General features: G+C 42.2%; 1 protein-coding gene across 2 annotated transcripts; it reads left to right on the top strand.

The window, feature by feature from the left end:
- The first annotated feature begins 4,625 nt into the window (after nucleotides 1-4,625).
- On the top strand, nucleotides 4,626-10,075 carry LOC147899519 (pentatricopeptide repeat-containing protein At2g33680-like). Of its 2 annotated transcripts, none has more exons than XM_087378179.1 (3): nucleotides 4,626-4,832; nucleotides 4,970-5,046; nucleotides 5,132-10,075. In XM_087378179.1, the coding sequence occupies exons 1-3, from the start codon at nucleotides 4,754-4,756 to the stop codon at nucleotides 7,967-7,969; spliced, it is 2,994 nt and encodes a 997-aa protein (XP_087234305.1). In that variant the 5' UTR covers nucleotides 4,626-4,753; the 3' UTR covers nucleotides 7,970-10,075. The 2 variants fall into 2 exon arrangements, with proteins under 2 accessions (XP_087234305.1, XP_087234304.1); XM_087378178.1 differs by having other exon boundaries at nucleotides 4,626-4,844.
- The last annotated feature ends 1,186 nt before the right edge of the window (nucleotides 10,076-11,261 follow it).

Raw genomic sequence — 11,261 nt, 5'->3', positions numbered from 1 at the left:
TTTGTGTTTGATGGGTATGATAACCTACATGGATTGGAATGCATATTTCCTTGTTTCTTACCATGGATGATGCAAGGATGATGCCCAGGTGTTAAAAAACATGCATCGGTGTGCTTCTAGACTATGTGCTTGTCTCTAATGGGTATGATACTTTCTATAGGCCTTTGTCTTAATTATTGTAAGGCATCCAACCCATTCCGCATAGGAGACACGAATTTGGTATGTTTCTTAAAATTTTTTTTGGACCATCCTCCCCCCTTGCTCATCCTCTAGGATTAAGGCCTCAAGAGGCTCAATGGCAAGATCCATCATAACACAAGCTTGAGGATTTCCTTTGGCACCAACAGATTTCTCTTACTCATTTTCCAAGGAACTGTATGAGAGGGGCTCATAGAAGTTCTAGCTAAGGAAAGAAATCTAGGGGGGTTTGGGGAGCGTTTGGGGAGGTCAACCCAGATAGGAGCTTTAGAAGGAGGGGGCATACTTGGGTTAAAATTTGTATCCCACATTCTAATTGACAAAGGTATGTTTTGGATCATCCACATACCATTTTTTACTACAAAAGCCATTTTAGCCTTCTCAAAGAGGAGCCTGACTTTAACAACATTCAAGCCCTTCTTGATCCAATTATTTTGAATCCAACCCTCAAGATAAGTCATAGGGGGACCCGTATCATAAATATAATCAACTCTTGCATTTGAGTTGAGCCATATGATAGTTTCATTGAAGAATTTGATGTGAACTTTAGTGAGATTGGGCACTTACTCGATACAAACTTTCCATCTTTTCCATTAGCTACACCACTTTGTCCAACATGAATCGTTCTTCCTTCATAGTCTTCTCCTACTTCATTGGTAGCTAGAAACCAAGTTTTGATCTTCAGTAGAGCTCAAAAGATGGTGGGCCTTTCTATCCATTTGCTCCTATGAATAAAGACTGGGCCGTCTAGAGGGTGCTTGCATAGCTGGGATGTTTTTGCTCCACAACCACATTTTGCATGGAGTGTTGCCCGCTTTCGTGAGGTGCTTTCTCTTGCATAGCTTCAACATGGGGGCAAGAAGAAAAGATTGGTTGGCTAGACCTTGGAGGAAGCATGGATTTTTCCCTTTGCATGCAAACTTTGCATGCAAAGTAGGAAATTGTTTAGAGAGGAAACGGCCCTTGTCCATTTGATCGAAATCATTAAAAAGAATAAAATTGGTAGGAAGGCTATTAGTTGTCTTGTCTCTCACTTTAGTTTCTATCCAATTCGTGTGAAAAAGTACATTCAAATACTCATGAACAAGGTGAATGATATTTATGATTCAAAAGGCTTGCTTGGAAAAAGTGAACGGATAATCAGGCTCATGATACAAGTCCTCCTACATTCATAGTGAGAAGATGTAGCAGCAATGCACCCCTTACCTCAAAGACTTGTCCTCGGTCCCCTCTTCCAAGCCTTCCCCAAAAGATCCCAAACTCAAGAAGTGGGCTATCTCCAACAACCTCACATTTCCCAATTGCAATTGGTAGGACGAGGTTGGCAACTCGCCATTGATACTATTTATGTCCATGCTTTCCAATTCTTCCTATGGATTATTGTCTAAGGAAGCAGCCCATCTTGTCCCTCTCTAGATCACATATGTGGACATGCAAAACAATCCCTCCTCTTCGCAAGGAAATATGTCACATCTAAATGTAGTGTCGCAATTGGGGATGTCTTTAGAGCACACACTTTCCTTCATGAGTAACAACCCACAAAGCTTTCAAGTTTATCCAGGCTTCAAAAAATAAAAAGAAGCGATGAGGACAATGAAACTATATGATGTCTCTCAAACTCAAAATATGAAGGTATGCATTCAAAGTTGGAATATATATTGGCTGCAAGTTCTCTCCAGTAGAGGACAGATTTTATAAGCTCTTTTAATTTCCTTTGCTGATGTTTTATTTGCTGAGATATGGCTTCAAGTGGGAGTGAAGGTGGTTCACTTCTTAGTTGGAAGGAGCACACAATTTTTCCATTTGGCAAAAGTAGTGCTATAATGTGCTTCTTCAAAAGCATCAAGCCCATCCTATCAAGGAAAAGGGAGTGAAGCCGGCAAATATATCAGATGATGATTGGGAAAGTGTTGATGAATTGGCACGTTCTACAATCATACTTTCTATTTCAGATGTGCTTCTATTTAATGTTGAAAATGAGAACACTGCATGGGATATGTGGAGAAGGTTGGAAGATTTGTATGCTCAACAAAGTGCAACAAGCAAGGTTTATTGGCTCAAGAAGCTCATGGATCTTAGGAAGCATATATTGTGGACTACTTATTAATTAATATATAAAAATTTCACGAGAGAGAGAGAGAGATAGATAGATAGATACAAATATAATTGCCAAAAAATATTTTTCCCTTTGAGAAGTCAAACCTTCACTAAGACTTTCCCCCAAGGCAGGCCAAAAGGACCATTGATGGGTGTATGTAATGTAAGGTGGTAACCCCTTTCCATTGATGGGTGTATGTAAGGTCAAGTGGTAACCCCTTTCCACTTTAAAGCACTTCAAGTGATGATGGCTATTTCTAAACCAAGTATCATGATTGAAACTAATCATAACACCAAAATTTGGTGCTTTTTAATATAAAGAATCCCAGAAAGTCCTACGAATTATCATTAAAAAAGAATGTCTCGAGCACCATTGTTTAGGGTGTTTCACACCCGTTTTCTTACAAAGTGGTGGACGATGTGGTGCCCAATGAATGGGTGAGAAAAGCACTTCACACTTATCTGCTCGTGTGGAAGAAAAAAATGATGTGGCATCCTAGTCATCCTCGGGTGCAAATAAAATTTCAAGCGGCCTCATTATGGTGCTCAAGCGTATGGCCAGGCATCGCCATCCAATCGGAGCATAGGCCAAGGATCAAACCTGGGACTCACAAATTCGAAGTTGACAACTTTACCAAGCAGCCAAGCCCTATTTGCACTGAGCATCGTGATCCAATCGGAGCGCATGCCAAGGATCAAATCTGGGACTCTTGAATTCGAAGCTGACAACTTTACGAAGCAGCCTAGCTTTTTTTGGTGCAAATATAGGGAAACATTTATTACTTAAGCATATCCCGTCCACCCTCTTGTGAAAAGGGCCATGGATGGGTGGAATCAATGTAGGTAGACAAGCCTTATGGGGGGTTCTCTCGTCCCTTGATGGTTCTCGCATCCATGGATGGGCGTGAAACCCCCTTTAGTCCACCTTATTACCCCTACCTGATTAGCAAAAAAAGCTAATATTCCCTTAGGGGGACAAAAACATTGTGTTAGAATTTTGAGAATTTTGATGAGAGCATTATATTTAGTGTGCACAGAAAACCTGCAAAGTATATACAATGAAACATTTTCATTTTCACTTGATAAAAAATATTTTCTCAATTTTAAAAAATATGCAAAATTTTAGGCAATTTAGTTATATTTTAGCTTTAAAATCTGTAAATTTAAAGAAAAACCTTCAAAAGTTTGAAAAACCAAGTTTTGTAATTTGTTGAGAAAATTGTTTTGTGAGAACAAGAATGAAGCTGTGAAAAGCTTAAGCTCTATTTGGCTGTAAATGCCTTTGTGCCTTGCTATTGCCATGTCTTAAGGCAGTCGGTTTTTGGCTTGCCACAGGGAGGCCTTAGTAAAGGCAAGGGTTGCTTCCAAAGCAAAAAATCATTTTCTTTGTTTTATTTTGTAAGTACTATTTCGTTCCACTCGTGCCTCTGTGGATGGACGTGAAACCCCCTTTAGTCCACCTTATTACCCTTGCCTGATTAGCAAAAAAGCTAATATTCCCTTAGGGGGACAAAAACATCGTGTTAGAATTTTGAGAATTTTGATGAGAGCATTATATTTAGTGTGCACCGAAAACCTGCAAAGTATATACAATGAACCTGTAACATTTTCATTTTCATCTGATAAAAAATATTTTTTCAATTTTAAAAAATATGCAAAAATTTAGGCAATTTAGTTATATTTTAGCTTTAAAATCTGCAAATTCTAAAGGAATTACCTTCAAAAGTTTGAAAACCCAACTTTTATAATTTGTTGAGAAAAATGTTTTGTGAGAACAAGAATGAAGCTGTGAAAAGCTTAAGCTCTATTTGGCTATAAATGCCTTTGTGCCTTGCTATTGCCATGTCTTAAGGCAGTCGGTTTTTGGCTTGCCACAGGGAGGCCTTAGTGAAGGCGAGGGTTGCTTCCAAAGCGAAAAATCATTTTCTTACTTTTATTTTGTAAGTACTATTCGTTCCACTGGTGCCTCCAATTCCCACCATTTCTCCCTCTGTTCCTCATTTCTATTGCAAGGCCCTCTCTCTCTCTCTGTCTTGCTCTCGCTCTCTCTGTCTCCCTCTCTCAAGTTTCTCCCCATTGTGGATCTCCACGCCCACATTATCGCATTGCAGCCTAGAAGGTGCACCCTTGCTCCTCCATCGCCTCCAACTCCTTCTTGGCAGGCCTTACATAAGTACAAAAGTCATTCAACTTGTTTCTTTGCAAAGTTCCTTTTTCTTTCCTTAATACAAATTTGGTTTTATTTTCCGCGCAAAAAAGAATGATTGTATTTCATCATTACCATCACGGATTGCATTTGAGAAAAAACAGTCATCACCATCACGAATGATTGTATTTCATCATCACCGTCATTGTGTCTTGATACTATTTTGCTCTGTAATCTTGTGCATATATTACAGAGATTTGAAGGTTGGTTGCAGTGTTGTAAGTTGCCTCGTCATGCACAGCGTTCCTCGCGATGACGATCAACATACCTGCAAGAGGTGGCGTCATACTGATGTTTTCCCCCAGGGACAATGGAGCGGTGGCGCAAGAATGTTCGTGTACAGGTACTGTGGATTTGCAACGGTCGAAATTGAGAACATCCTAGTTAAGGAGGGCAATCGGTTGAAATTTGTTTTTCTGGCGACGCCCACCTTTGACAATTGGTTTTCGTGTTGGTCATGCTTCGCAGCTACATCAGGGACCGATCCCTTATGGAAGGAGTACTTCGCGGATCACTTTCAGTGGTGCCATAGCCTACAGAGCAAAGTAAGTGTTCCATGACTCTGAACTAAATGACTTGCACAGGTGAATTCGACTTGTCTGACGGTTCTCTTGTGATTCTTTACGACAGTTTGACTTAAGGTCTTCAGATTTGAGGCATAAGAGTATTAAGGAGTCGCTCTGGACAGACGGCCGGCACAATCCAAGTTGGGGTGAAGGCATGCAGCTCAAAGCATCCGCTAGTCAGGCCCAAGGCCATGGCTTGGTGGACAAGTGTGGCAAGGCTGGCTTCCTGCCTGGAGTAAAGGTGTATGCATCAAAAACACTAGAGCTAAGCGAGAAGAGTGGCTGGGAAACGCTGAGTCTGGAGGAGTTACTCATGTCTATGGAACGGATGCCCCAGCCGCCTTCAATTCACAACCTTACATGCATCTTGCATAAGTGCAGAACAAAGAAAGATCTCACTTATACCAAGCGATTGTATGCCTACATGTGCAAAAATAGCCTGGAAGATCATAGATCTCTTGGGAACTACCTCGTCCCAATGTTGGTCCAAGTTGGAGGCCTGTGCGACGCTCAGCAGGTATTTGACAAGTTGGGTAATCGGAACGTGTATTCTTGGACTTCTCTGATCAGGGGTTATATTGAATGTGGGGATGCAAAGCATGCCCTCGAACTCTACCAGAAAATGCAAGAGGATTTTGTACTCCCTAGCAAGTATACCTTTGTAGCCATACTTAAGGCTTGTGCTAGGCTGAAAGATGCAGAAACAGGCCAAGAAATACACACCGACATAGCCATAAAGGGGCTAGAAAGAGATCTTTTTGTTGGCAACACCTTGGTTGATATGTATGCCAAATGTGGCTGGCTTGGAGAAGCACAGGAAGTGTTTGATAAGCTGCCAGTTCGAGATGAGGTCTCATGGAATGTACTAATTGCAGGATATGTCGAGCATGGGCTTTGTGAGGAAGCATTGAACTGTTTTGAACAGATGCAACCGGAGGGACTCTCTCCAGATGCTGTCACATTTGTTTGCAGCTTGAAAGCATGTGGCAGCATAAGAGCCATAGACCAGGGTCGAGAAGTACACGTTGAGATTTCCAGAAAGGGGCTGGAAAGAGATCTTTCTGTTGGCAGCACCTTGGTGGATATGTATTCGAAATGTGGCTCGCTTGCAGAAGCATGGGAAGCGTTTGACAAGCTGCCAGTTCAAAATGAGGTCTCGTGGACGGCACTAATAGCAGGATATGCCGAGCAGGGGCTTGGTGAGGAAGCGCTGGACTGTTTTGAACAGATGCAACTGGAGGGTCTCTCTCCAGATGCTGTCACATTTGTTTGCAGCTTGAAAGCTTGTGGCTGCCTAGCAGCCATAGACAAGGGGCGCAAAATACATGCCGATATTTCCAGAAAGGGGCTGGAAAGAGATCTCTTTGTTGGCAGCACCTTGGTGGATATGTATGCCAAATGTGGCTTGCTTGCAGAAGCACGGGAAGCATTTGACAAGCTGCCAGTTCGAAACAAGGTCTTGTGGACTGCACTGATGGCAGGATATACCGAGCAGGGGCATGGTGAGGAAGCGCTGGACTGTTTCGAACAGATGCAACTTGAGGGTTTCTCTCCAGCTGCTGTCACATTTGTTTGCAGTTTGAAAGCCTGTGGCAGCATACAAGCTGTAGACAAGGGCCGAGAAATACACACCGAGATAGTTAGAAAGGGGAAGGAAAGATCTCTTGTTATCGGCAGTACCTTGGTGGATATGTATGCCAAATGTGGTTTGCTTGCAGAAGCACAAGAAGTGTTTGACAAGCTGCCAGTTCGAAACAAGGTCTCGTGGACTGCTCTGATTGCAGGATATGCGAAGCAAGGGCTTGGTGAAGAAGCTCTGAAATGTTTCGAACAGATGCAACTGGAAGGTTTCTCTCCAGATGCTGTCACACTTGTCTGCACCTTGAAAGCTTGTGGCTGCATAGGAGCCATAGACAAGGGCCGAGAAATACATGCCAAGTGTTCTAGAAGGGGGCTGGAAGAAGAACTTGTTGTTGGCAACACCTTGGTGGATATGTATGCCAAATGTGGCGCTCTTGCAGAAGCATGGGAAGCGTTTGACAAGCTGCAAGTTCGAGACATAGTCTCATGGAATGCACTAATAGGAGGATATGCCGAGCAGGGCCTTGGTGAGGAAGTGCTAAACTTTTTTGAACAGATACAACAGCAGGGTCTCTCTCCAGATGCTGTCACATTTGTTTGCGGCTTGAAAGCTTGTGGCAGCATAGGAGCTATAGACAAGGGCCAAGAAATCCATGCCGAGATTTCCAGAAAGGGGCTGGAAAGAGAAGTTGCTGTTGGCAACACCTTGGTGGATATGTATGCCAAATGTGGCTCGTTTGTAGGAGCACATGAAGCGTTTGACAAGCTGCCAGTACGAGATGTAGTCTCGTGGACTGTACTAATTGCAGGATATGCCCAGCAAGGAGAAAGTGACATTGTTTTCCATATGCTTGAGAGGATGAAAGCAGAAGGGATAAAGCCAGGCGGGGTCACATTCTCTATTGTTCTTACTGTATGCAGTCACACGGGTCTAGTGGATAAGGGCCAGAAATACTTTGAGGCCATCAGCAAAGACTATGGCATTACTCCAACAATTGAACACCATGTTGGCATGGTTGATCTCCTTGGCCGTGCAGGCCAATTAGATGAGGCTATAGCGATGGTGAAGAAGATTCCTTTCCAATCTAATCTTGTGGTGTGGCGTACGGTGTTGAGTGCTTGTCGAAAGGGGGGCAATGTAGAGCTTGGAAGAGTGGCCTTTGAACATGCAACACAATTGGATGAAAAGGCTGGTGCATCTTATGTCTTGCTGTCTAACATGTATGCAGATGCTTACATACAGGACAAAGTGAAGAAGTTCGAGTGGAAAAATAAGCATGGAAAAAGCCAGGATAGAGCTGGCGAACTGTCAATAGCATGATGGTGCATTCGTTTTTGATGGGGGATACAAGACATTTCCAAAGCAAAAAATATTTATGCAAAGCTAGAAGATATTTCCATCAACATGATGTCCCAGATTTGCATTGGAATTTGGATCTCACAAGACATCCATTGATGCAGAGAAAGATGGGTTATGGGGCCCAGTAAGACGCTGGCTATCTAATCAATACACATAAAGGGAATACCCAGATGTGTTGTCAGAATCTCTGGGTTTGTAACGGCTGTCAATGCGACCACTGCACTAATAGCAAGGATAGAGACTCAGGGAGCAAAGTAGCCTTTGAATATGTTACTTAAAGCAAGGTGACATGAATTCTAAGTCTGCAATTTCTAGAAATCAAGTCTATCCATTGAGCCAATTGCCTTAAAAGAAATGGAACTTGTTGTACTTCCTTCATGGATGACACTAATCTCTAGATATATTGAGGCGCTTGAAAAAGTACTTGAACCCTATGAGGTTGGCATACTGGCCGCTTGGTATTGGTGCACATTTTTTACTAAGACACTTTTCTAGAGATCAAGTTCATGCACTAGCCTAAGTGCCCAGATGCCTTGCTACCATATGGACCTTGTGCATCCATTCAATCCACTTGAAATGAGTGGCGTAAAGTTTTTGGGAACTTTCTTTAATGTCCGAGGTACTCCCCAGTTTAAACAATTTAGGCCTGTGAAATTGTTCTGTTACACAGGCGGCAGTAAGCTCTTTTCTACCTCAATGTGCCACATGGAGCATGCATGACCTTTGATTAAGATACCATCCACCGGTTGAGTCTTGTGTTGGGGAGCATGAAAAGCAAAGGCTGGTGAAAGCAGAGAGAAATAAAAGTAAATCTTTTCAAGAAAGTATGCATGTAAATCACAAATGCCTTTTCATCCAAACACAATGAGAAGGATGAGCAAATAAGCAGGGAGAGCGTTGCAATTGCCCTTTGTTCGAAAGAGCAAGCGTGAATGTAGACAGCCCCAAAGGGAGCTCAAGCTGTCCCCATGCACAAATAGTCTTTCAAGGCATAGTAAAAGTCACCTTCTGACTGTATTAGACACAATAATCTACAGCCAAAGAACCCTTGAGCGCACTGAATTCATCCACCATCAGAATACTATTTTGTTCTTGCCATGGCTGCTCCATCTCCCGGGCAAGCTGCTCTTTCCAAAGGTGCAGCTTGCGACAGCCAGCCCGTGCCGTCTAAAGAAATACAGCCACTGACCTGAGATATATCAAGCTCTACTCAAGTGTTCTCATATCAGTCTGGTGAGCCTATGAAGTTGCTGAAGGTATGGCAGGGATGAAGTGATTTGCTGACTTCACTCAGGAAGAGGCTTGAAGGATGCTAAGGAAGTTTCTGTTTGAGCTGTTTTAAGAAAGTTCGTTCATTCTATAACAATATTAGAGATGCAAAAGGTGCAGTCTCAGGCTTCTATTTGTTCTACACTGGTTCAAAGAAGTTGATGGTTCTTGAGATTCTCTTGTGATTCGAACAACTTTGTGCACCATCTTGAGACTTCTCGTGATGAGAACAACTTAGTGCACTTTCTTGTAACATAGGAAAAAATTTGGACGTGCAGCCTCTGGGGTTGATGTTTGTGACAGATCTTCTAAATATCACCATGAAATGCATAATTAAAAGGTTGAATCAGAGGTTGGATGTGAAACTCATATTCAATGTTGGGTGATAGGAGGATGACCAACCGTTGAGCGATACAAAGCTGTGCAAAGTAATACTGGCGGTGCTAGCAGAGAGGAATAATGAACCACACCTCTCAAGAGGCTCATGGAAGAATTCAACACTTGATTTTGGGTTCTGTTGGAGGTCTGACAGAAATAAAATCATGGCTTTACCAGGCCTAAACCAGCTCTTTCTCTCTTATGCTTGGGGCAAAGGCATTCTTTTGGATGATGTTTGACCAAGTAATGAAAAGGAAAAGCTGATGATCTGTGAACCATGGTGACGAACCAAAGATTTTCTGAGTGGGATGAGGCTAGTTGACAATGGACATTGTGTGGTTATGAGTCAGTGTTCAATGAAAATGGAAGGATTGATTTCACTTCCTAAAACCATTAAATTTTCTTTACTTGACATAGTGATAGCGGTTTTATGTCCATTATGTCTCTTGGAAAAGTAAAAATCTATGGCTAATAGAGGAGATAAAATTTGGCATTTTTTGGCCGTTTATTCTCATGGACTATTAAAGCTTGTTTTCTTGTTTTGAATTTTTGCAACGAGAGAAGCAGCCAAAATCTCACTTTTGAGTATAATTTTGTAGTTAGCAAAAGTGGGTTTTGGTTAAATTTGTACTTGGTGTATCTTGAAAAGATAGAAGTGTATCTCACATCCAATGATTGGATGCGCAAGGCCCAATGCATTTAATTAAGAAATCTTTCCAAGGCTCCTGCCTGGCATTAGTCCCCTAACCACAAGCTTGCAAAGCAAAGCTCTGCACTGAAAATCAGGATTAATAATGTTTAAGGTCCTTCCTCCTGGGTGGGAAGAATCAAGGTCTCCCAAGCCACTCTAGCTCTTGTATATGTGGACTGCTCCAAAGAAAGTTTCTGATAGGACTCTTGAGCTGTGAAATGCAGTCCCTTATGTGGCACCAATATTTATATCTCTTACACGGGAATCTTTCCTAATATTCGTGAATATTGTATGTGGTTCGTTGTTTGGCGGCAGGCATCTACGTTACCAGGGCAATGTGCCTGCTTTTAAGCACCCCTTCAACGCTTGACATTTATCCCTTCTCCACATGAATCTTGGGTTCACTAGAAACTCTCATATGAATCTCCATGTCGGTACACCTCTCTCGCTCTCTCTCTCTACGCTTGATATTTATCCCTCCTGCACGTAAATCTCAGGTTCACTAAACAACTCACATGAATCTCTCTCTCTCTCTCTCTCACACACACACACACACTTTTTTTTTTTTGGGGGTAAAATCCAGTGCATTGTATTTATATTGTCATAACTTTACAAGAGGGAAAGTCTCCAAGATGGAGAGTATCCCAAAGATCAGAAGCATAAAAAGAAAAGCTCAATGCAAGATGCATGTATATCACCCTCATGGCAGGCATCATATAAAGATTGCTGCAATGAGGCTCTAAAAGATTCATATGACTTTTGAAACTGGCGGCCCAAGTATGCCAAATTATGCTCTTCCCAAATTGTCCAAAGAGCCCAATATCTCACCCACGAGAGAGAGAGTGAGGATTGAGATAAAGACCTCCTAAATCTGCCAAATAACCAAAAATGTTTTCCAAATATGTGACTCGGGAA

Source organism: Dipteris shenzhenensis, chromosome 8 (genome assembly GCF_047967505.1).
Source record: "Dipteris shenzhenensis isolate YYH24624 ecotype China chromosome 8, Dip_SZ_1.0, whole genome shotgun sequence".
Classification (NCBI taxonomy): domain Eukaryota; kingdom Viridiplantae; phylum Streptophyta; class Polypodiopsida; order Gleicheniales; family Dipteridaceae; genus Dipteris; species Dipteris shenzhenensis.
The sequence above is the reverse complement of the archived record's forward strand: the minus strand, read 5'-3'. Positions and strand labels throughout refer to the sequence as shown.

Excerpts from the sequence above, each read along its gene's own strand:
- LOC147899519 (XM_087378178.1), top strand. The coding sequence starts at position 4,754 with ATGACGATCAACATACCTGCAAGAGGTGGCGTCATACTGATGTTTTCC. Across the intron at positions 4,845-4,969 it reads GCAAGAATGTTCGTGTACAG|CTACATCAGGGACCGATCCC; the intron begins GTACTGTGGATT and ends CATGCTTCGCAG. Across the intron at positions 5,047-5,131 it reads GCCATAGCCTACAGAGCAAA|TTTGACTTAAGGTCTTCAGA; the intron begins GTAAGTGTTCCA and ends TCTTTACGACAG.